The 26,841-nt window shown below is 34.5% G+C and overlaps 2 protein-coding genes across 3 annotated transcripts in view; one reads left to right on the top strand and one right to left on the bottom strand.

Moving 5' to 3' along the window:
- Positions 1 to 10,864: 10,864 nt before the first annotated feature.
- LOC122058709 lies at positions 10,865 to 11,768 on the bottom strand. The gene has a single exon (XM_042621370.1). It carries the CDS (start codon positions 11,734 to 11,736, stop codon positions 11,122 to 11,124), a length of 615 nt encoding a protein of 204 aa, XP_042477304.1. The 5' UTR covers positions 11,737 to 11,768; the 3' UTR covers positions 10,865 to 11,121.
- A 13,058-nt stretch (positions 11,769 to 24,826) lies between these two features.
- Positions 24,827 to 26,841, top strand: part of LOC122060019 — a 17,539-nt gene continuing 15,524 nt past the window's right edge. Inside the window, exons 1-2 of one of the 2 annotated variants that reach the window (XM_042623140.1) lie at positions 24,827 to 25,112; positions 26,143 to 26,670. In XM_042623140.1, the coding sequence (XP_042479074.1) occupies positions 24,951 to 25,112; positions 26,143 to 26,658 (678 nt within the window). In that variant the 5' untranslated portion in view covers positions 24,827 to 24,950 and the 3' untranslated portion in view covers positions 26,659 to 26,670. Of the gene's footprint in view, positions 25,113 to 26,142; positions 26,755 to 26,841 lie in introns of those variants that run through there. The other variant, XM_042623141.1, reaches the window with a different exon arrangement.

Here is a 26,841-nt window from a genome sequence, read left to right as displayed (position 1 = left end):
TTTTTATTACATATTTTATCCACAAGGTTGGGTCCGCATCTAAATATGGCTCAAGCAGGACCAATTAACATATATATATATATATATATATATATAAATTCAGATTTGACATAATCCAACAAAGGATCCAAAATAAGGACCCATACTTAGAGTAAGTCATAATTAACACGATGATCCAAGATTCCAAGTCCAAATGAGATCTGAAAAGCTCAATTTGACCGTAATATCTAAGCTGATCTGTTTCTCGGATGAAAACTCAAGTACTAAGAGAACAACTAGACGTGGACTGAAGTGGGGATTAGTTCTGACCTGCTTCACTTCATGCCCTAGAAGAGGACATGAATGAGCCTATTTTCTAAGGCTTAATGGCAAGGCCTACTCTCATATAGGTCCTCAGAGAGGTGAATTAAATTGCACCAACCAATGATCAATCTTGGTGGGAATCTTGTCATTTTATCTATATTACTACATGATGCACTAAGCAATCCACCATAAGACCCACATCCCATTTTTTAGGGAAGTGGCCGCCCATTACTCTTTCTATCTTTTGTGTTTGTATAGGCCATAACCCAAAGAGGATCCATAACCATATATATACTTAGCTAGGTCTCAAGGTTCAATTATATAGCTAAGGCATTGACTTTTCCAAAGAATATTAATAATAGTGGGTGAAACATGAAAGATTAAGAACCTCAGAACAATGGAAACTTTTACCAAAAAAAAAATAACAATGGAAACCACCAAATATTGAGGAAAAGTAAACAGCTTTCATTTGGTCCCCATTCATAAACTTAAAAATCTTATGCTTTTATTCAGAAACTAAACAAACTTATACGTATCTTTCATGACTCCTGACATGTCCACATGATATAATTTAAGAGCCTTGTAGAGTTGACCGCCTACCTCTTGGGTGTTGTAGCTTTATTTTATTTTATTTTTCTCTTATTCCTAGTTGCCAAAAGCTAATTAAACACACCCTTAAGTGGCCACAATTTAGAGTAGCCACAAGGTGTTTCATAGCTTATGGTGTTATATGATCTATTATATGGATTTATTTGGAAGGTTGGGAACTTTGAAGCATCAACAGGTTTAAGATTGATAATTAACAATAAGTTAAATATGCTCTCTGCTACCGCCTTTTCGATCGGATTAGAATTGTTTGAGGGAATGGGGAACAAGTTTTCGATCTCAATATGGAATTGGAATCAGGAAGGACCACCAAGAATCAATGCAATACTGAGAGGTTATATAAAAGCTACCATTAGTGGTTAAGATCATTAATGAATAGATTTTCGGGTTTAGTAGAAGTGGATACTTTTTTAAGTATTGATTAGTGCATGCAACCTCTGTGTGGTAGAGTGAGTAGGAGAAAACCCACTCTATGTCCCTTTTAAACACTATTTGGGTTCATCAACATGGGATCAAAACCCATTTTCTATGTTACTGAAAAAATTCTTTCTTTAGGTAAAGATAGCAGCTTATACACGTGGAGAGAAAAACTTGAGAGGATAATAAATAAACTTAAGGCATCATTTGATAACGTTAGCAGAAACAGCTTTTCACGTATCCAGAAACAAAAATAGATTTTTTGATGTTTGATAAACTTATTTCTTAAAATGTTTTTTGCAGACATAATACCACTAAAAACTCCAATAGTATTATCGGACGCCCAAAAGGGAGAGAGGGTTTGGTTGCCTCCTTTTATGTTTAAATAGTTGAGAGATTTATCGGGCATAACAACCTTTTTTTTTTTTCTCTCAAATTCGTTTAAAGAAAAGACGAAACAAGTCCGACTTGTTTCTTCAAAGTCGCTTCTAAAATTGTAAATAGGCATAAATTTTGATTTATGTTTATAAAAACAGATGAAACAGAATAACTTTATCAAATATTTTTTATGTTATTTTTTCATTTCTGGGAATAAGAAAATGTTATCAAACGATGCCTATGTTGACTCCAGAAACATTGGGTAGGAGGCTATCCTACCCAAGATGCCAACAAGACTAGAAAAGTCTATGCAGATGGTCCACAGCTTGATTTTGACCATTAAGCTGTTCGAGAAATTATTTATTGACCATTAATGGGTATATGTACCTGCATAGTTAGTCTTTGTCTTCCAGTCAGCTTAGTGGGATTGAGACTTTGTCCATATAATCATCCATGTTATCTCTACTCTTTTACAAGTTTGAGATAGTTTCTTCCATTGCCCATGTAGGTAATAAGTTTGATTTTCAAGGTTTCTTTAACTTCAGTGAATCTTTGTTGGCATCCTTAAGTTGGATGTTTCAACCCATTCAGCTTTGTTGCACAAATATGTAGCAACTCAAGATCATCCATCCTATAAAGATACTTGGAAGTTTGAGTTCACATCAAGTGCAGTGGCTTAGTTCAAAATAGATCTGTGACGCCTTTTATGGTTAACAAGGAGGTGAGGTAGGCTGCCACAACTTTATAGGGTGCATTATAGTTGGGGTAGATGCTTTGAGCTCTTCTGTTCTCAGTAAAAGACTTCTCCCTCATCATAACCAACTTCCCTTTCTGAATGTGCCAAGCGAAGGTGATAGGACAATCACAATGTAAGGATTTATGCCTGGTTTGACAAGGTATTTATGTTCACAGAGACATGAGAGCAGTTTTACAAGCTATGGAAAAAGGGTTACAAGCACTCTTCCTCAGACCTCTTTGTGTTTACGATGAAATTTTCATAACCCTTATAACCCCCAATCGCAACGATTTAAAAACTTCCATATTATCCCCATGCAATCCCTCAAGATTTTCCTCGACAGCTCTTAATGGCCCAAAAAACCCCCAACACAGGCCATGAAATACAACACATCAACCATCAATAGATGACACCATAGGCCGAGCCATATGTACACCTTTCACTTATATTTTCCACATGGCAATCACCTCACACCTAATATTGCTACACTAGTAGATCTCACCTTCTCACCTCCTATCTCCTATCTGCACATAAAATTTCAGCTCAATCTAAGTTTTATAGTGAAGAAAAAGAAGGTCAAAATTTGGTTAGAATTTATAGCCATTAATTCCTTGGTTGCAAAAGTAACTCTAAAAAATCATAAAATACATGCCAGCCTAATAGATCGACTCTTCTTCATTGAGTTGATTAGGATGCTTTGTCCCTCTTGATTTTGTTATAAAATGGCAGCTCACAATGTTATTCTATCTCCCAACATTTCATTATCTTTTCTTAATTCAGGCATTATTATTGTTTTCAAATTATTAAAATGAAAAAATAAAAAAGAAAAAAAAAAGGCGGTCGATCCTATGTCTTGGCAATAATAGAGTAGATAACTTCACTAGCTGAACTTGTTGGCACCTGAATATATATATCTCTATATATATATATATATATATATTTATATATGAATGGATAATGCCAACAATGAGCTTTCTAATAAAAAAGAAATCTCATATCTCATTCTCTAAAGTTTCCCCTTGGAAGATTTTTGAAAAATGATTGAAAATAAATGGGTGGTTGAAAAAGAAAGAGGGAAATTGCCAATAGGTAGGATATGATTAGTTATAAATGTAAAATATAACATATGGTAAGTTCAAACCATTTCTTACATATTCAATTGTCAAAATTGTTTTATCACATCACCAGGTATATTGGTATTCCTCGGTAACTCTTCAAACAAACTTCTACTAAGACTTAAAAGAAAAAGGTGAAGGTGAAGGTGAAGGTGAAGGTGAAGGTGAAGGTGAAGGGGGAGGAGGGGGGAGGGGGGGTGGGGAAGGAGAGGTCATCACTGTTATGGTGAGAACCTTCTCTCAAGATCATTTATTTTTTCATATGGCATGATCGAATGGGGGTCAAATTTTGTGGCTTGGTATGGGGGAGTCAAAAGTACTAATGAAATCACCTTATCCATGCATGGAGATATCTGCCAACACAAGAGAGAGAGAGTATATATAAATATATATATATATATATTGGGATTTGAGTTTGAAATTTAATAGACAAACTATTTATATTGTCGCTATCTATCCAATTGGAAAAATTGATACATCATCCTGCCATGTGGTAGAATTAGTAATCTCATGGAGAAAAATCTCTTTACAATTAATGGACGATATAAAGGAAAAATTACCTATTTTAAAATTTTATGTTACCAATAAAACAATTACATTGGGGTTGAAACTTGACATATAAGGAAAAGATCTTGGAGTCTTCTTATCTACAAAATTTCAATTCCTAGTAGTCAAACGAAGAATGAATCAATCTGATCATTTTAAGGACAACATTATGTTAAAAGAAAAAACACGATTTAAATGATGCAAATGATCATATGAATGAATAAAAAAAGGTTGATTTGATGAATTATCAAAATAAGAATTATATGCTGCTTTAACAATATTTGAATTATGTCCAACACAATCCTCATATTTTAAGTTTAAAATTTTAATTTATTAGTATTTTAGCAAAAAAAAAAAAAAAAAAAAAAAGGAGTTTATTAGTAATTTAGTGGTTGTCCCATGAATACTACTATAGGAGGATATTGTATTCATGAAACTTCGTCCTGTTTAAATTCAAGCATATATGCACATGGTTTAGAACTGGCACTCCTCAATATTCTTGCCATCCGTCTTGTACCCTATATAAATATGTATTCTCACAGCTTCTATAGTTAATGAAATGCCATTCACTACAATCCCAACTATTAAGGTTGACTATACTGTTCTTTCAATGGGAAATTAATAGATCCATCATTCCAATTTGATGTTAATCAAATAACCAACAAATCTCAATATATTGAAAAACTTTATATTGAATGAAACTAACTCGTGTAAATCAACCAAAAATAAAATCTTTGCTTCTCTGCAGCCATGCAAAGATTATTATCCTGGAATTAATCATAGAAAAATTTTTAGGTACCATTGTTGTCTTGATTCAAGGTTGAAAGTTGACAATATATATATATATATATATATATATACTAGTAAACTTGCACGTACAAATGCACATGTATACTTACTTACACATTAGAATTATAATCAATACAAGAACATTCAAGAATAAAACATCTTGGAAACCATTACTATGATATATTGAGGGGGAGCATTAATGTTCATCATTGTTACTATCCACTTACAAATCTTGGTATCCTAGAGAAAAATTTCAACCCTCACTATGTCTGCTTTCTTTATCAAGTTAATCAATCCATTTTGATGTTGGTATTGAATCCAAAAAAAAAAAGTGTGTTTTCTAGAATGCCAAAGCACCTTCGCTTTGCACATCGGCATCTCTTAATTTGTAAAATTGCAGCCTTGTTTTTAAATATTATTGACCCAGTGTCGAAGTGTTGATTAATTTTATTCTTTGTTTGCTTTTTATTCTTAATATCATGATGTAGATATCTGAACCTTTGTAGTTTTCCTTCTTGTGATCCCATATTTACCATTTTTATTTGATTTAGGCAAGTTAATTTTTTCCCCATAATATCATGTCATGATTCTAGATAATTTCTACAAAAAAAAAAAAAAAGATTGTAAATAATCGAACCTCAGTAGTTTTTATTCTTGCGAATCCATATTTTATCATTTTTATTTGATTTCCATAGGCAAGAAAGTTTCCTGTGATTATTACCATCCTGACTGTAGATACCCAAACTTTAATTGTGAATCCATATTTTACCATTTTTAGTTGATTTTCAAAGGCAAGAATGTTTGAAAGATTCAGCTCACTTCCAAATTCCAAAGATCGTTCGTAAACTTTTTGCAGTGATAATTATTCATTGTGAGCCAGGTGTTGCTAAAAAATTATGGGATAAAAAATTTGAAGCAATGTCAGAAAACATAAGGAGAACAACTGGCAAAACTGAATACCACATATTACCCAATCTACTTTATTCCTCCAGTTCTTTTCTTCCTTGTTTTTTTTTTGTATTCCATACTTTAGTCATACTTGATTAGTTGGATTATGTTGAGGTTGTGTTTGGTAACATTTCTGTTCCAAGAACGACATTTCATTTCAAAATCAGAATTTTCTGTTTCTGTGTTAAAAAATTGTTTTTTGCCTAATAAATGGTGTTTGGTAAACCTGTTTCAAAAACGGTTTCAAAACGAAAAAACAACAGCTTAGACATTTAGCAAAACTTGTTCTAATAAAAACATCTCAGTCTGAGTTCAAGTATCTTTTCACAAAAAAAAAAAAAAAAAGGTTCATGTATATGTAGTTTATAAGGCAAGAATGAAAAAAACACCATCTTTGGTTTAATATAGGTGTACATTGGGTAAAGATCTCGATCACACAAGTGAAAGTGAAATATGCATACATCAGAATAATAGGCTATAAGTTGACTGATCATTCATTTATTTTTCCACCATTCGAGTTACCCATGTGTCATGTTCTCACTTAAATCATTCTTCAAGTTGAGATTCACAATTGTTCCTCTAATTTTTTCTTTCCTCCAATCCCTGATTATTAGAAGAAAAAAAAAAGAGTGAATCCCTCTAATATGTGCAAAGGTTTTATAGAGGATCAGAATCGTAAGTTTCAAATCAATGCCATCTTATATCTATGAATCTCAATACAAATGAAACAGAGTAAATAAAAAATTTCTCATTTCCTGGTCAACTCTTGGAATGTTGAATCATTGCAAGGTTCAAAACCCCATTTTCATCTATTAATTTGATAAACCACTAATCCTCTCTTGCCAATGAGGAAAAGTGTAAAATGCATCAATAAAAAAGATGGATTCAACAAAGCAAGGAAATTTAGAAGAGAAATCTCTCTCTTTCTCTCTCAGTTGGGGAATTCAGATTTGAACTTTCAATGCTTTGAAACCCAATTTGAAATCACATATTTTCTGAAGAGCAACTTCATTGTAAATTAAACTCCAAAAACAAGAAATTCCTCATGAATCCAAATTAGAGGCATCTCATAACATAGAACAAACAATCAATCTAAAAAAAAACCTTCAAACTACAAATCCAGTAAAGCAAATTGGATAAAATCAGAAGGGGAAATAAAAGAAAAAACAAAAACCCAAATCATAGAACCATTAAAAAAAAAAATATATATATATATATATATATACAATACCTCGTCAAATGGGTATCATTGTGAGCTGAGAAAAATAGATGCAAGCTCCTAACTTATAAGCTTTTTCCTTAGAAACCATCAAACAACCGAGCCTCAATCACACCGAAACACCATGGTTTTCATAAATTTATAGAGAGAGAGAGAGAGAGAAAATTAATAATACTTAATAATTAATAATTACCACCCCTTTTTGCTCCACGTTTTCTTTCCCTCTTTAAAAGTGATGAATGAGGATTGAGAGAAAACTTTTTTATTTCCCCAGCAATTGATGGAAAGAGTTTATTATTATTATTATTATTATTATTATTATTATCATCTTCCATTTTGATGGGTGAGAGGATGAGTGGGATTTTTTTAAATAATTATAGAGATTTAAATAGAGAGAGAGAGAGAGAGAGAGAGAGAGAGAGAGAGAGAGAGAGAGAGAGAGAGATTTAAGGAGGAGTAATAGCAAGAATTACTTCCCCCTTTCTCCTCCACGTTTAGAGAGGGAGGGAGATAATTACTATTTTTTTTCATTTTCCATTTTGAGGGGTTTTTTGGAAATTTTTTTTGGTGTTTTGTGTTCAATTGGAAATTTTTTTTGGTGGATGTCAATAGTATCCTATAAGAGATTTAAATATGGAGGGAGAGATTTTAGGAATTTTTTTTTTTTTTTTGGTATCTCTCTCTCCTCTCTCTCTCTCCCCCCCCCTTGTGCTCCACTTTTTATATCCCTCCTTTTTATTTTATTAAATTAAAGATAATATAGAGAGAGAGAGAGAGAGAGAGAGAGAGAGAGAGAGAGAGAGAGATTTAAGGAGGAGTAATAGCAAGAATTACTTCCCCCTTTCTCCTTTACGTTTATAATTATTATTTTTTTCATCTTCCATTTTTAGGGTTTTTTGGTCATTTAAAATTTTTTTGGGTGGTTTTTGGTCATCCGAAAATTTTTTTGGGTAGATATCAATGGTTTTTTTGTATTTTTGAAAAAATATACTAAAGACAAGGAGTACGTAATTTTTAATAGTAATATGATATATAGATATATATATATAAACGTGGTCCGATAAGATTGTCTATGTCCACAGTGAGTTCACAACCCCTTGCAGATCAAAAACTTCAGTCCATTCATTTCCTAACCACAAAAAGGTGAAACTTGCAACCCTTCTTTCATTCATTCATTAATTTCCACACCCTTCTAGGATCGAATCTGCGACCATCTTCATGTGATAACCAACTAGGCATAACCAAACCGACCCCAATTGGCTAGATAGTTATTAGTTGCAAAGATGCCATATTGGGCTAGCACAAACACATGGACTCTTTTTGCACCACCACAAAAGTACTCACATGTACCTTATAAGGTTTCTCATCCTACATGTATATCTTTTTATGGGCAAGAGATTGCAGCCTATTTGCGTGGCTTCTGCACCAACGTGAGGGCCAATAAGAATGCACACAGAACTAACCTGAATGAAATATTTTTTTTTCTTAGGTAAAGAATGAAATATTTGATTTCAAAAGGAATAACAAGATGGTAATTTTGGATCATAAGGTTTGGGCATAAGAGCCACGTGATCAGAAAGCTTTCTTTTTCCGTCTCCTCGATGCAACTATCCAGAAAATCTATATGGCAACATATTAGGCCATCAATTGAGACAATTCATTAAATACCGATGACTCATAAGCATAGAACTGCACCAATTTATTAACCATACACTAGAAGCATGTTATGGAATGATAATTTGAACTGGACTAAGGGCCAGGTTTCATTTCCTCACACTTACTTCATACTTTTTGTCATCCTCGAAGAGAAAGAAAGGAAACCATAATGATGGAGTTGTTTCACAAAGGTGGCGGTGTTTCCATGTGCCCTATATTAAGGCACCGGGATATGTGACCAGGTAGTCTTTTTTTTTTCTTTTGATAAAATAAAAGGATTGAGTTCTGCATTAGGTTGCATGGTGGACGCTAGTGCCTTCCTCTCTCTCTCTCTCTCTCTCCTCCTACAATAAGTAGGACAAATATATCTTCTTCCTTTCTTTCTTTCTTTCTTCCTCTTCTTCGTCTTTTTCTTCTTCATTTTTTTTTTCTTTTGATTTAGGGGATAATTATATCATTTCATAAAAATGAGAGATATAGACATAGGAAGGTGCTAGTGTACACTAGGCAGCTTGGCAAAGTTCTTCCCCCCTAGGATAATATAGCAAAAATATTTTCTGAGCCATTGAGGTATGGTACACTAGCTCTTATTTGTCTATTTTTTTCCTCACATGAAATGTTTTCGTTGTCCCCACATGTACAATATTGTATTAGTGCACCTCATAGATGGGCTTCTCTATGTCACTTATTCAGAGAACCGTACCCTCTCCCCATAATATATATCAATTTATCTTTTGCTAGTTATTTCCTTTAACTATAACTATGAAAGAGTTAAGATGAAAGGCGGATCTTTAAATTAAAGTAAGCAAGAGCGATGGGCTCACCAACTATGTGCATCATTTTAACGGAAGGCATCAATGGGGGTCTGGGATGCATGGGATATCATACAATAGGTATAAAGGGCCATTTCAAATTGAGGAAGAGAGACTTCACATGTTTCTAGCAATTCAAATGACATCATCAAATGATACAAGTCTTGGATAAGATCTAGAACGCCCTTGTTGACGATTCTTTACTCCGACAGCATCTAGGGTTCCTCGAACAATGTGATATCTCACACCGGGTAAATCCTTAACCCTTTCCCCTTACTAAGACACAAAATTCTTTGTGAAATTATGGTCCCAATCCTGGTTATATATAGCAATGATTTCAAATCCAAAGGTTAATTGTACTCTGGCAACTTTACGTAAGACAAAATCTGATTTTTTAGAGGGTGATAATGGAAAAATTGATAAATAAGTCACCCTTACTGTCACCCTAGAGAAATACAACTGGCGTTAACTTGTGGTAGGGTGATCTGCCCAACCTATTCACTTAACGTAAATAAAGAATTCACCATTTTAATGGGCATGAATCATTTAACCTGCGTATTGGCTGACCTAACATTTAACTACTGGCCTCCCCTACATAGCATTTTTCTTTTTCGTATAGATCAAGACACCCAGATAGCTTTGTACCAGATCTGATAATTCAATTTGTGGGCCTTCCCTTTGTAAGAGCGTTGTTCTTAGTGGGCCTCATCTTAATTAGAATACTTGCTCTTAAATAAGACAGGACGAAAATGCTCCATGAAGGGTGCGCGTCGAAGGTTTCTGTTGTTTTGGGCCACTTCATCGATTGATGACCATACAATAAAATGGTAGGCCATGTAACTGCCACTTTCTTATGAAAAGGTTAAGTTGACAAAAAATAAACAGGAACACAAGTCCCATCTTTTGCACTAACTTGTACGAAAACCATTTTTGTACGAAACTGAATTTTATAGATGGAATCCACTCAAGGAAAAATCTTGTGGTGAATTTCATCTATGTGAATTAGATTATACGAAAATGGTTTTTGTAGACCTGATCTGCCTTCTTCTTCTTCTACAACATCAATCAAGTCTATGTAGTAGAAGCTCCAAAGCCAGATATCACAAGGAAGTCATGTTAAAACACATTTGGCCCAAGAGAATTAGATCGTACAAAAATGGTTCCTGTGGTGGGTTTCACCTGTGTAAATTAGGCCATACGAAAATGGTTCTTGTACGAGAGCCTGATCTATACTCGGAAGAAGAACAACCCTTGAACTCACAATACATGTCATAGGATACATTTCATCGAATTAATTCAAAAAGAAGAAGAAGAAGAAGTAGAAGAAGAAGCACCCTTGTACTCACAAAACAGGTCAAAGGGTACATTTCATCTAATTAATTCTGAGTAAAGCTGTCTTAGCACTATTTCAAAACCAATCATGTGATTATGATATCACAACTATATATCCTTCCAACATTAACTACTTATTTATTCACAATAATTATTCATGAAATTTCTCAAAACGAGAACCTAAACTTCCATGTCTACATAATAATTAACTATTGTAATCACTATAACAAACAGAAGGGTACAGAAACCTCAGTTACCACTTATCTAGAAGTGTCGGCGGCTGTTCAAGAGAAAACTCCCTCGGCTTGATCTTGGAATAGACACAGTTGAATCTGAAACAGCACAACTGTTCTTACAAGATGCATAGAGACCAATGAACCCAAATCGATCACTAAGTGTTCTTGTTCTTGACACCTTACTACTCTCCTTCCAACAATTCTTCAGACCTCTTCGATCCCTTGAACACTCCATGAATGCTGCAACGAATGGATCTTTATGATAATTCTCTTGGTTATTCTTCTTTTGGGTTGTAAAGATTGGTTCGAGATCAAATCTTTTGCAAGAGGTTGGATTAGGAGGAGGTGGTGGTAATGGTAGAATGTTTTTGGAAGAAGGAGAATGATATTTCTTGGGGATTCCTGGGTGTTGTTCCCATGAGAATGGGATACCGGAGAAGCGAAGAGGAGTGATCGAACTCGACGACAAGGACTCATCGAATGAGGATGATTCGAAGGAAGATGATGATCCAACTGAGGATGAACAAGATAAAGAATGAGTACGGTGAGATGAAGGGTGTTTTCTGATTGGGATGATGGTGGTGTTGTCTCCCTCTACTTGAAGATATGCGCCATGGCCAGTAAAGGGTATGCAGGAATCCATTGGTTTCGAAGGAGAAAAATGTTAGGGGTTTGTGTTCTATTCTCTCCTTGTGAATATATATAGGGGTATCTATAGAAGAATAATATCTTCTGCTTTTACTTCTTTGGGTGAGGGATAGAACACAAACCCCATATTTTTTTTTTTTTTTTTTTTGGGTAAGGCTTGAGACTAGACAAAAAACCTATAAAGGATTAGAATAGGACTCAAAGGGCCAACAAGGAGGTCTATTGAACCACACTTATTACTAATTACTAAATTATTATTACCTTTTAAAAAATGGTACACGAGACGAAGGTAAGAGGGTTGAACCATTGATCTTACCTAAACTTTCGCAAGACGCAACCAATTATCTACATTCCTACCTTTAAGCTAGAAGCTTAATCACAAGGTTGTGGTTGGAATTAAGTTCATGTGTTTTTCAAATATTATATCAATTTTGTCTAATAATGGTCATATCATCAAAGGGACCCAAGAATTTTCCCTTAAGTCAAGCTGTAGAATATGAGAGGGAAATTTTCATACTCTGTGATGTGACCTTGTAATGACTTCTTATGTAGGTGAATTTCTTTGTTTACTCTTGCCTCTATTAATTATTATACACAATTTTCTTTCAATCGGAAACATATGTGAGATTTGGCAGCTTAAGATGTTCTTTTTTTGTCATGGGTGAGAACTTAATCTTGAATTATTTAATGAATGTTTATCAAATAAATTAGATAATTTTTTTTTTGGTGAAAAATAAATTAGATAATGAATGAATGAAAGAGGTAAATCCTAAGGGGACCGGGCTACTTGTATTTAATTGACAAAAAAAAAAAAAAAATGTGTTTAATTTGACATCCCTTAATAAATACATATTTTTCTGTATCTAAAGTTTTATACAAAAAAATAATAATAATAACAAATTCGATAATTAAATGTTCAAATACAACAGATATACCCATATTCAACGTGTATTTACTAACTATGGACTCGCCACAACACATCATCGAAGGTTATTATAGCCTCACCCAAGACCAGTGAAAGCTCAGATTATTCTCAACAACAAAGAGCTCAAAATGTGATTATATAATTTATATTTACTATTTACTTTCCTTATACTTAGAGATCATCACATGCATCTAAATCCTTAAAACAGAATATGTGGGAATAAAAAATAAACAAATAAATCAATTCCATAATAAAATGACAAAAAAAAAATTTATTTAAAATTAAAACCAAATCTTTCTTTATTGGTTTGATTTTGTATTCACCCACTCTTACACTAAAATTGATAAACAAAATAAAATCAAACCAAACCAATCGCCGCCCCTAATTAATAGCAATGCTGGACTACAATTTTTTCCAAAAAGGCAGGCATACCCAATATTCAAAGTAGCTTTATTAAAAGGCCCTCTATGGAATTTATTATTATTATTAATTTTTTTTTTTTTGAAAAAAAGGTGTTCCACGATAGTGATCATAATCCCATGATAAACTTTCGTACAATAAGCGGCACCTCCACAAGATCAATGGACAATAGTGAACATACCAAGATTCAAATCTACAATCAACTGACTTGAGCGATGATAGATTGAAAGCCTTCCATGCATAGTTTTGACTACGGAATTCCCAAAAACAAAAAACATGAATACGCGAGAGAAGATGAACTTTATTACCCATTTTCCTGGATGATACATCAAGTACATCGTGATCATGGGAAACAAATCAGTGCTGTACTTGGTGGGGGGGGAAGGAGTTCCGAGCGCATGTGACGGTGGGGCCCATGACCCGAGTTAAGTACGAAGATATAATTGGTGTTGGATATTTGTTCTATCTTAGACTGTAATTACCATCAATAGTCACATGCAATGTTTGTCTCATTGGACCAGTCCTGGCTTGTGTTGCCAGTTGTGGATATGATAAAGAATTTGTAGGGGTGACAATGGGTCGGTCCGATTCAGTTTTGGTCCGAGAATGATGAAGCTGAAACCAAATCAATATGAAAATTTCGGTTTTCATTTGGTTTTGTTTATTATATTGGTTTGTAATCAAATAGGTTTCAGTTTTGATCTGATTTTGGGTTTGGGTTCCGTTTGTTATATATATACAAAATATATGAAAATATTTTTTTTCCCCCATTTTGGGACTGATTTAAGTCTTATTATACCGATATGGTTTTATACGATAGATGAAAAAGGCATATGCCACCAGAGTGCATATTCCTATGTACGCACAATATGAGTCGTGGATCCTACATTGACATTATTTCTCTTATTTTGACTACGTGGGTTTTATGCAAATGATGTCATTCTCTAAACACTTGATTGGTGGAAAGTGCAGATTTTTTCTTATACTGCTCTTGTGAGAAACTCTACCAGTATTACCCAAATAATTTTGTTTATGATCCATTAATATCATTATGGATCGAGTTTTCCTTCTCGTGCAATTCCTTCATTGATAATCAATAGACTACTGAAAATTATTTTGAACCTCCGACAATAACCCTAGATTCGTGGGTATTAGGTGAAGAAAAAAACTCTCTTATTATTATAATTCTCTTGTGTTAATTTTCAATCAATTTATTTAGTGTAATACTTTGATGTTTCTTTGAATGGTTCTTTATTAGAATTTGTATTACTAAAGAATTAAGTGGAAGAGACAAGGAGTATTATCTTACAACTTAAAGAGATAATGAGTATTATCTTGCAACTTAAGATAATGAGTATTATCTTGCAACTTACATGGTTGATCAGGTCACACGATTAAAATGTGCCATTAAATTTGACATAAATAAGGCCAATTATTTAAAGAAGGGTGCATCTTGTAGTCATTGAAAGTGATAATTTTAATATTTTTCTTATTACTCCTTGTCTCATTCAAATATATATATATATATATATATTAAGATAAAAAAGAGATTCTCAAAATAGTTTGAAAGTGACTTCTTTCATTATTAAATGCTGCATATTTTCCAATTAATCATGTGAAATAACAAGAAATAATCCCATTGAAAAAAAAAATGAGATATATAAAAGGACAAAAAGGTAATTACAGTTTTTTTTTCCCCTTTTCACCAACCTTGGTTACAATAAGATTTTCCTTGTACAAAATAACTTATCCATGCAATGGCTTGAAACGATCAAACAATCACTCCATATAAAAGATATATTCAATGATAATGAAAATCATACTTATTTTATGGTTAGAAAAGGAAAATAGAAGAAGGGAGAGGGTTACATGAAAAAACATTGAATTCTTCACATTTTTTTATTTAAAAAAAGTGTAATTTCATGTGAGAAGACGCACCTTATGAAGAAATAAGGTTATGTAACCTAACAAATAGTATAGGACACATTCCTAAATTTATTGGTCACTCCCCCATCATCTCGTCTTCCAAATTTCCAGATGGTAATTTTTTTTAGAATATTTCAATCAAATTCAAAAATTTTCTTATGCATTTTCAAGCAACAATCTTCACGAGGGTGCTAAGTTTATCAATTTTTAGTGACATGAGGAAAAATATGGCAAATTTGACTATTAAAAGTCTAGGGCATGATGTTGATTCTCATATGAGCAAGCCTGGAATTTATGTACAATTTATCAAGTAAGTTATATCTGTTTTATCTTGTAATTATAACGGTGAATATATAAGTTGGGTGACTTTGGTTTCTTCTCTCTTTATTATCCAATCCATAAATTAATAAAGTCTTAAACATCCCACGGATAGAATTACACATCACTCTTCCACGTGGCAAAATTACAAGACATGCTTATTTGAAAATCAAAATAAGCTTTTTTCCAATAATATATGAAAAAAATGATGGAGTCAACATTATTAATCATTATTTCACTTAATAATTATTTTCACACATTTTAATTTGGCCGTATCTTATATTCTCATTCAAGTATTATGGAATTCAAATTTTAGATAGTAGAATTATCTATTTATTTATTTTTCCTTGTTTGTTTGGGGGAGTGCTCTCTGAGCCGACGCCACATGACATGGTTTTTCAAAGGTGTGCTTAGTGGGAGTCGAACTTAGGACGTCCGAGTTTATGGCTCATACCAAATTCGTTGCTCACCAACTGCGCTATCCCCTTGGGTTTTTGTCAAAGGGGTGGAGAGGATAGAGATAGAGAAAGTGAATGTTGGCGTAGCCTATGCTGCGTACATAGAGTGATTTTTTTTCTTCTAATTATTAAATTTTGGAGTAGGAGATTGACATGCTGTTGCTGTGAGATGGAATCTCCTATTCCAACACAATGAGAGCACATGAGGAGCTGCGACTCAGTTTTAAATACAGGAGGCCAACATGTTAGGGAGAAGATAGGATTCGAGGGAGGAAAGAGATGAGTGTGAAAGGGTGCATGATAGTGGCAACGTACACATTATTTTCACTATATTGTAATTTGGATAAAGTTTTCCTTCACTAACGGCTAAAGGATGGAATGGTGAATGAGAGGCCTTAGCAAAGCTCAGGCCATTTAACTTTGTACTGTTGAACCTTTACAAACATGTACCAATAGCATACCAAATAGAGTGGCAAATAAAGGATGTCAAATCTTCAGGTTTTTAGGTGGTTTCAAATATCGGTTGGGCAGGTTTCATGTCGATAGGAATTGGGTCTATAAAATCAAAACCTCAACTAATAACTATTAATCTAGTTGATTTTGGTCCCTTATTGGTTTCACATAATAATCTCTTACCGTTTTCTTATCAGTTAAATTAAGTTTTTCAGTTTTTTCATGTAAGTACTGAAAGAGAAACATTATAAACTTTTATCATTTTTTATTTGGTTTTTCTAGTTTTGGTCCATTTGGTTGGTTTCAATCAATCAATCGGTTTGATAGGCTTTGATTTTTCTCTGGTTTCTAAATTGCCAATCAATTTTTTTTTTCTTTGTGAAAAGAACGCCACTTCCTAGTGTACTCTATATCCACATACATGGGGAAGTCCAACCAAATTCTGAAAAGACACTCATGCAGTTTTGGTCCATTCGGCTGGTTTCAATCAACCAATCGGTTTAATAGGCTTTGATTTTTCTCTGGTTTTTAAATTGCCAATCAATTTTTTTTATCTTTGGGAAAAGAACGCTACTTCCTAGTGTATTCTATATCCACACATGGAGAAGCCCAACCAAACTGTGAAAAGACACTCATGCCCCGATTTCACTTCCCAATGTGTGTGGGTGTAGGGTATTGTAAGAAGTAGTGTTCTTTAACCCTTTTCTTTCTTTTTTTTTTTCACTTTGGCCTCAATCTTGACACCCAAATAGTGCTTTTTTAATTTTATACTTAGGCTTGAACTCATGATCATTGTTAGTTAAAACGGGAACGGCAAAAAAACAGAAACGTACGGTACGGGTTTTAAACATATAAAAACGATGAACGGTACTGTCAAAAAAAGGGTCAAAAAAACAGGGAACGGCAAACGGACGAAAACGAACGGTACGAGTATTAAACGTGTAGTTTTCAAAAAAACGAAACCAAAAAAATGGTAGTATACTCATGCAATTTGAGAGATTATTACCTGTATACATGCATCTAATATTCCAAAAACTCTAGGAGTCCCAAGATAAAATAGCCCAATGGGCTACAAGAAAATGAGATGTTGCTAGCTTTAGCTTCTCTTTACTCAGTGGGCTATAAGAAGATGCGATTTTTTTCCTATAAATAGTATGGAAGTTAAAAATCAAAAACCAAGTACCATATTGTCTTTACTCTTCACTTTTACTAATAGGTTTTTTTTTTTTTTTTTTTTATTATTTTTTTTATAAAATTCCTATTTTACCCTTAAAAAACGGATACGCGTTTAAAAAGGCCGTTTAAAACTCGTTTAAAACGAATTCTTTTGCCGTTTCCATTTTTTTTCGTATTGTATAATAGCATACGAAAAAACGTGTTTTAAACGACAAAAAAAGGGGAACGCATTTTAACTAACAGTGCTCATGATCTCTTAATTTTTAGGTGTTGGCATTTGCCAACTGAGCAACCCTTTTTCTAAGTCCCCAAAGAGTATATTTAGAGTACTACTATTGTGGTGCTATAAAATATTAAGAATTGGCCCCTACGTCAATGGTGTGGGGAATCTTTTCGACGTGTTCTTAAATCATGACTATATTGATACACTCTCACACTCTTTGTCCTTCTTGATCATTTGGGTTCCCTTGTTCACAAAATCATTTCTTGTACCATGATTGATGTGGTGTAGGAAAAAACCCTTTCCCTCCACACTGGCAGTGTAGAAACCTCTTTCCTTGTTGCCGAACCATTTTTAATTGTTTTACTAAATAAGAAGCACAAAAATTGTATGGACTAGGTTTTATTGGCAGAGATTCAGGATTGAACTATAAGGCTCCATTTGGTTGCAATGGAAATTTAAAAGGAAGAGAAGTGAAATTTTCATACTTTAAATAGAAATATTTATAATCATTATCCCATGTGATTGTATAAACTACTTAATTTTTTAAACATATTTAGTAATAATATATCTTACATGTAATTTTTATTTTACATATTATAGCAAAGGATTTTGAATGCAAAGTAAAGTGAAATTTTATAACCAAATATGGAATGATTTGAAGTTAATGTTAAAGTCACATGGCTAATGATTATATATATTTCTTTTTTAAGTATGAAAATTTCACTTCCCTTCCCTTTAATTCCCTTTAGAACCAATCATAGCCAAGGGTACTGAAAATCCGGATTCTAATTTTACTTGGATCCATGCATCTCGATCTATATCCGGCCCAAAATCCAGATCTTTTGAAGAAGGTCGTAAGAGCCTAACTGGATCTAATCTTAATTTATTTCATCTGATTCTAAGTCCAGTTTGGATTAAAGAAGATCTTGGATTTAATAAAAGTTTAGATGGACTATCACAAAACAAGAAGCCCACAAACTCTGAGCCTCGACAGAATCACTGCATGGAAAATAAATATTTGGACCATCCAAAATATAGTTTTGGGCCTTATGGCAAAGTCAACCTTCACGGGATGTTGACATCTCCTGATGGTCCATGGAGGTCTAGATGGTCCATCAAAGTAATTGGGCCTGACATGATGTCTGAGACACCATGGTTGAACCCGACCAGATTGGGTCATTGGGTAGAAGGGATATTTGGGTTTAATCCTTAATATAAACTTAAGGATTTATGACATATTATTTTTTTCATAACCTCTTGTACTTCAAATAAATTTATTTATTTTTAGTGAATTTTTAAAAATTATATTCGAAAATGAAATTTATAATAAACTTATGATCCCCAAGGGACCAAATTAACCCATAACTAGATAATGATGTGAACATGTGATAAAAGAATGTTGGTATAGAAATATGGTCTCCCACACCAAAGATATTTCAATGTTATAAAAAGAGATTGTTGGTGAAGGAATGGTTTGCCACACCGTTAATGTAGAAAACTTTTCCTTGAATAAATATGTTCTTTTGTCAAAAGTTGTATTTAATGCAAAACAAATTTCAAAGTATCTCTTTCAAAAGGTCCCCAAAGTTTTGAACTCAAGATTATCCTGAAGTTGTTTCTAGTAAAGCAAAGTAGTGGAAAATATTTAGTCTCACATTGGTTATATAGGCGGGTTGAGTGAAGTATATGTTACGTCGGATAGTTTGTAGAATTCCATGGCTAGGCAAGGTGAGAATTGTATGTGTGTAAGGGTTTTTTTTTGCTAGTTGCCAAACTTAATTCTGATAAATCGTTCACCGACATCAAGTATCTTTTACCCAACATTGGTTTTTGTTAGTTTAATGTTGACCAAAGTATGTTCTAAGTTAGGGTTTGTTGGGAATGTATCGACATGTTTTACACTCTTTACTGAACTACGGGGAACTGAAAGAACGAGGCCCACTCCTTTTGTGGAATGGGGATGGGAAGTTGGGATGGGGGTGTAGTCTTGTTGTGCGATGATATCGTCAATAAAAACGAGGCCAACTCCTCTTAAAGGGGAGGAAAAGGGAAGTTGGCAGAGGGTCTTGAGAGTACACTATGTCTGGCTCACCAAGTTCTATCACTATTTTCAAAAGATACTTGCTCTTGTTGATTACAATGGAAGATTGTCAAAGAGGGACCAGGATCCATGGTCCGTATCTCGATCTTCGTAGTTCTCTTAGACTTGTAAATTTTTAACCATCGAAATGTTTGAGTTTGAGGGGCTTGAGTGGTTGGCGAACTGCCTAAGCAAGTTCCATGTCCCTGAAATTCTTAGGCCGAAGTATCGGGATTTGTTAACCTAAATTTCAAATACATGCTGAGAAACTGAGGCGGGTGGGGGTACAGTAGGCCCGAATTATCGTCAAATCCATATCTTATGGGCGCCACAATACTACACACTAACCCAAACAAAACTAAAATCGGGTGCAACTTTAATTGAGCATAAACAACTTTTATTGACATTAAATGAGCATTTTTGGACGCATCTTTGACATCGTCAAAATTTTTTTGTTGCATGTTGTCCAAATTGTATCAAACATTTACCATGATTAATTTTTTGTGCCTTCTCAATCTGCGAGACACACCACTTGAGTCATTTTGGACAAGTGTTTTCAAGGGGTTTCTTTCATCTATAAATAGAAGATGCCCATAGTATGTTAGAGATATTTTTTAAGTGTCCAATACCCTCTCTCTCTCTCTCTCTCTCTCTCTCTCTCTCTCTCTCTCTCTCTTTTTCACATGCGAACGAGGGATTTACAAAAATATAATTAGTAGTCTAAACTCTAAAACATAACAGAATTGAAATTAACAATTAGCCCCTACAAAATGATTGGCCTACACCCTATGAAAGATAAAACATCACTCCTGTTGGTGCTTCCATGGCGCTCTTATTGGCCACTCTTCCAGATAGAAAATTCTCTCCCTTTAATATACTGTGGAAAATTTTGTCGCACCTCACTAGTGCACTCCTTAAGACAGCTTGCTTAGAGAACCCTCTCCCATATTATTTGAGAAAGAACTTTGTCTTGAAGGCGTGGCCTACACCAACGCTCCCATGAGTCCATATTCTCTCTCCTCCCTGTATGAAAGACATATCTACTTCTTATTTCAAGGAGGAGATAGATGATCATGAGGAGTGTTGGTGTATGCCACACTTCCACTGAGAGAGTCACTTTCCATTGATATAATGTACAAAGTTTTCTATCCAAGAACGACCCATGTGCCACAGACATAACGGATACGCAATGATCACTATGACCATCCAGGGGGCATGCACCCTTGTGTCTGGACGTAGGAGCCGCCCTTGATCGGATAGAAAACATTTTCCCTAATTATATATGCAATAGAAGGTAAAGGGGATTAAAAGGAAAAGAAACACATTATATCTTCACATAGCAATAGTGCAATTCTTCACATACTTTCCACTAGTAAAAGTCATTAATGTGTTTACATATATGACATGCACATAATTATTATTTACTTATTTTCAATTTAGTTGATATTTTTTCTTTATTGTTGTGGGAAAAATCTTGTTGTAACCAAGGTTGGAGGGAAAAAAATTATATATACTCTTTTATTATAACACACTTTTTCCAATGACAGTAAAGTAGTGTCATATCATAGAGTTAGGAGAGAGATAGACAAATGGAGCATTAGCGTGGCTCACACTCTCGGATAGAAAATATTTACCCATTAAGATATAATGGAGTTCTCCTCTCAACTCTCATAGACTCCATAAACATATCTAGGTGTCACACATTGGGAAGTGAAACCAAGCTGGGAAAAGACACCCACGCCCTGACTTTCAATTCCCAATGTGTGTGGACGCAGGGTATTGTAGGAGGTAATGTTCTTTAACCCCTTTATTTTATTTATTTTTCGCTTTGGCCTCAATCTTGAGACCCCAAAGTGTGCTTTTTTTTATTTTATACTTAGGCCTCAGGAAAAGTTGAACTCATGATCTCTTAATTTTAAGGTGTTGGAATTTATCAATTAAGCAGCCCTCTTCTAGTCCCCAAAGAGTATATTTAGGGAGTACTACTGTTGTGGTGCCATAAAATATTGCGAATAGGTCCCTACATCAACAATGTGGGAATTCTTTTCGACGTCTTCTTAAATCATGACTATTTTGATTCACATTGACACTCTCTGTCCTTCTTGATCATTTGATGTTTACGAAGTCATTTCCCCTACCATGATTGATGTGGTATAGGAAAAAACCCTCTCCCTCCACACTGGCAGTGTAGGAACCCCTTTACTTGTTGCCGAACCATTTTTAAGTATTTTACTAAAGAAGATGCACAAAAATTGTTTGGACTAGGTTTTATTGGGAGATATTCAGGGTTGAACTATAAGGGTACTGAAAATCTGGATTCTGGTTTTACTTGTATCCATGCATCACGATCCATATCCGGCCCAGAATCCAGGTCTTTGAAGAAGGTCCTAAGAGCCTAACTGGATCTTATCTTTATTTATCTCATCAGTCCAATTTGGATTGGAGAATCTCTTGAAGGGTATTTAATAAGAGTTTAGATGGGCTATCTGAAAGCAAGAAGCCCACAAACTCTGGGCGACAGAATCACTGCATGGAAAATAAATATTTGGACCATCCATTATATAATTTTGGGCCTTTTGGCAAAAGTGGATGTTTACATTTCCTAATGGTCCATGGAGGTTTAGATGGTCCATCAAAGTAATTGGGCCTGACATTGGTTCTGTAAGCGAGTAGAGTGAAGTATAAGCAAAGTCGGATCGTTTTGTAGGATTCTGTGGCTAGGCAAGGTGAGGCTTTTATGTGTATGAGTTTTTTTTTTTTTTTTTCTCAAAAATAATGTTAATTTTCGGAAAAGTGATCATGATTTTTTTTTTTTTTTTTTTTTTTGCTGGTGGCCAAACTTAATTCCGATAAATCGTTCCCTGACATCAAGTATCTTTTACTCGAGATTGGTTTTTATTTGTTTAATGTTGATCAAAGTATGTTCTAAATTAGAGTTTGTCGGGAATGTATCGACATGTTTTATACTCTATCCGATATTTAATGGGTTTTGTTGATGTTGAATGAGCATCTTTTGAAGTATCTTCGACATCGTCGATTTTTTTATGTTTCATGTTGTCCAAATTGTATCGAACATTGAATATGATTAATTTTCTGTCTACTCAATCTATGAGACACACCACTTGAGTCATTTTGGACAGGTATTTCTAAGGGGTTTCTCTCACCTATAAATAGATGACGTCCATGACACTTTAGAGATATTTTTTTAAGTGTCCAATAGCCCCCTCTCTCTCTCTCTCTCTCTCTCTCTCTCTCTCTCTAAACGAGTGATTTACATAAATATAATTAATTGTCTAAACTCTAAAACAGAATTTGAATTAACAAGCCCCTGCAAAATGATTGGCCTACACCTTATAAAAGTTAAAATGTCACTCTTGTTGATGCTTCTATGACGTTCTCATTGGCCCCTGCACTAGTGCAAGAGCCACTTTTCCAAATAGAAAATTCTCTGCCATTAATATAATAAGAAAAGAAATTTCTTTGAGCCATTTGCCTAGGTTACCATAGCACCCCTGTGTCTATTTCTCTCCTCTTTATATAAAATGACCTCACGGCTTTCCATCTATGATACTATCCCACCTCACTAGTGCGTTCCTTAAAGACAGCTTGCTTACTCTCCCATGTTCCTTAAAGACAGCTTGTTTACTCTCCCACTTATTGGAGAAAGAACTTTGTCCTGAAAGTGTGGCCTACACCAGTGCTCCCATGAGTCCATATTCTTTCTCCTCCCTATGTAAAAAATATCTCTACTTCTTATTTGGGAGAGGAGAGAGATGCTCATGAGGAGTGTTGGCATATGCCATACTTAGAAAGAGAGAACCACTTTCAATTAATTATAATGTGCAACGTTTTCTATCCAATAATGGCCATGTGCCATAGACATAAGGGACACGTAATGATCATCATGACCCTCCTATGGGCACGCACCATTGTGTTTGGGCGTAGGAGCCACTCTTGATCGGATAGAAAACATTTTCCCTAATTATATATGCTATAGAAGGGAAATGGTATCAAAAGGAAAGGAAGTACATTATATCTTTACATGGCAATAGTGCAATTCTTCACTTATTTTCCACTCATGAAAAGTCATCATGGTATTTATATATATAGATTGCATATAATTATTATTTACTTATTTTAGTTGATATTTTTTCCTCGTTGTTGTAGGAAAAATCTTATTGTAAGCAAGGTTGGAGTGAGAAAAAATTATATATAGTCTTTTATGATAACACATTTTTTCCAATGACAGTGAAGTAGTGTTGTATCAAAGAGATAGGAGAAAGATATACAAATGGGAGCATTAGCGTAGGTCACACTCTCTGATATAAAATATTTACCCATTAATATATAATGGAATTCTCCTCTCAACTCTCAAAGACTTCATAAACATATTTAAAGAGTCTATGTTGAACAATTTCCATGACCCAAGAGCACCAATGGTTGGAACTTTGAATTGAAGAGAGTGTTTCCCACATCAGTGTAAAAAAGGATTTGAGTTTGCATGCCACACAAATGGCTGAAATCACAAAGGTCCAACTATTCAGAGCAAAAGAAAAAATAATATTAGATTTCCTTCTGCACCCTAAAGAAATTGCACTCTAGCAAATTTTTCTAAATTTATTGTCAATATTATAATCTCAATATTGAGATATTGGGGAATGAATCTCTTATTCGTACAATCGCCTGGTCTTACTAATGCATATAATACCTGTCATTTTTTCTTCCATATATACCTATCTTTTTTCGTATAGTAATAGAAAATAAAACAGATGTTGGATTTTCACATGTAAACGTACAATGAATTTTTTTTTCTTTTGGGTAAAAACGTACAATGAATCCAATCTCATAAATTGAGGTGTAAGAGATGAAAGCCTTCCATGAGAGACCATTTATTGGACCTTCGTTTCCAGTGTTTTTTTTTTTTTTTTTTTGAAGTACCTTTTCACCACCTATAAAAAATTTAATTAAAAAAAAAAAAGTCTCCTTTTCTTCAGGGCAGGGTATTACTGAAAGCCAGGTTGGTGGAACCTGCAAAACCTGACAATTTACCATATTTATTGAGCGTTTCCAAATACCCAACCAATGTCAAATAACCTTAATTAATGCATTAATGCTTCCCTTCCCAAAATCCCCTATGATTCTATGAGCTCTTCGTTCTCCAAAACAATTCAGATGGAAGCTCCAAATCCCTTCTTCTTCTCTTCTTCTTCTTGAAGTGTAGAACCCCAAAATGGAGAAACAAATCCTTGACTTCTCTCTGGTTCCCTTAGGCCTCTGTTTACTGCTAGCTTATCATATATGGCTTCTCCATCGAATCATTAAGCATCCGACGAGCACAATCTTAGGCATCAATGGCGTCAATAGACAAGTATGGGTCCGAACCATGATGGAGGTAAGATCAAAATTCTCGTAGTCTTTTTCTTCTGATGAATGATTAATATATTCAACAAAGCCCAAGAATTCTTTTCCCCCAAAAAATATTCAAAGAAAGCTCAAGAACCCTTGGCATTACTTTAGATCATTATTCATTATATTGTTTGATGTAAAAATAAAGGGGTTCTTTTTCTAGGTTGTTCGCAAATTATGAAGGGATTTTTACAACTTTTGTTGCTGAATTGTAGCCTTTTTTGCTGATATCAATCATGCAAGGTCAAATGAATATTCAAAAGTTCTGGATTGAATATGATTCAATGGCTATCGTAATGTATATCAGGAACAAAAAATTACATTAGTGTTTCAGCAAGAGTGGTGGTTTATTAAAAGTTACCTAGATTCTTCTTTATAGTATACATCCAACTGCTTCCATGAGGTCAATTGTGTAGTGGACAAACTTACGAAGCTGCTGCCACAATTAGAATTTCTTCTATTTGGAGTGCGATTCCATCTTTACTTTTATGAGATGTTAACTGGGACCCAAATTTAGGTTCTCGTAAATGTTTGGTTGTATGTTCCTTGTACGGTTCCTTGGTTGGGTTGCTTTTTCTACTAATGACCGTGCGAAAAGTGGAAAAAGAGTCTAGAGCAGGTCAGGCACCATACTAGAATAGTTCTTGTATGAATTTGATCCAAACTATTGTTGATTCTTCGAAAAAAAAACTTCTATGACGGCTGTAGAGGGCAATGAAGGTCCCAGCTGTCCAATGAACCATGTTGGGATGCATGCCAAGGTCTATCCTACAGCTAGCTGGGACCCTCACTGCCCTCTACAGCTCACCATAGAAGATCGGGACTCAATTTTTTGAGTCTACATCCTTTGTAGTGAACAGTGAGGTGCAATGAACATCGGATAACTGAGAACATCTGGGTGCCCCAAGAAGCTCTAACCACTCGATGCTCACTGCACTAGTGTAGTGGCTGTAGACGATTTTCCTTTTCCAAAAATTTGACATAATTTAATGTTCTTCGCATGGTGTGGTTGCTAGGACGTGTCGAAGAATGGCATCCTTGCCGTGCAGACGCTGCGAAACAACATAATGGCATCGACTGTTTTGGCATCAACGGCGATCATGCTTAGTTCTGTCCTTTCCATAATCATGGCCAACTCGAAAGCTCGGCCGTCGGAAATTGTTCTTGGAGCCGAGAGTGAGCTAGGGTTTTGGATCAAATTCTTGTCTATCTTGGTCTGCTTTCTTATGGCTTTCTTGTTTAACATCCAGTGTATAAGATATTACAGCCATGCAAGTATGTTGATCAATGTTCCAGTGAAGAAGATGTCAAGCTCACATTTGAGGGCAGAGTATGTGAAGAGGACAGTGAACCGAGGGAGCTGTTTCTGGTCACTGGGCTTGAGGGCATTTTACTTCTCTCTTCCATTGTTTTTTTGGCTCTTTGGTCCTATACCTATGTTTTTGTGCTGCGTTGTGCTTGTTTTTATGCTTTATTTTCTGGACGTTACTTTTGACTATGGAGGGGTTGTTGATGAGGAAGAAGAGTGGTGAGAGAGAGAGAGAGTATATTGCCAATAAGGGTAAGAAAATTGTGCTTTGATGATGATTTAATTTGATATTGTGCTTATGCTAGTGGCTTTTTTATGATGGTGCAGGTCTACATGGGTTATCTTTTTTTCTTTTCTTTTTTTTTTTTTTTTCAAAAATAATGTTAATTTTCGGAAAAGTGATCAT

The sequence above is a fragment of the Macadamia integrifolia genome, chromosome 13, assembly GCF_013358625.1.
Source record: "Macadamia integrifolia cultivar HAES 741 chromosome 13, SCU_Mint_v3, whole genome shotgun sequence".
Classification (NCBI taxonomy): Eukaryota; Viridiplantae; Streptophyta; class Magnoliopsida; order Proteales; family Proteaceae; genus Macadamia; species Macadamia integrifolia.
The sequence above is the reverse complement of the archived record's forward strand: the minus strand, read 5'-3'. Positions and strand labels throughout refer to the sequence as shown.

Coding starts and splice junctions, on each gene's coding strand:
- LOC122058709 (XM_042621370.1), bottom strand. CDS start 11,736: ATGGATTCCTGCATACCCTTTACTGGCCATGGCGCATATCTTCAAGTA.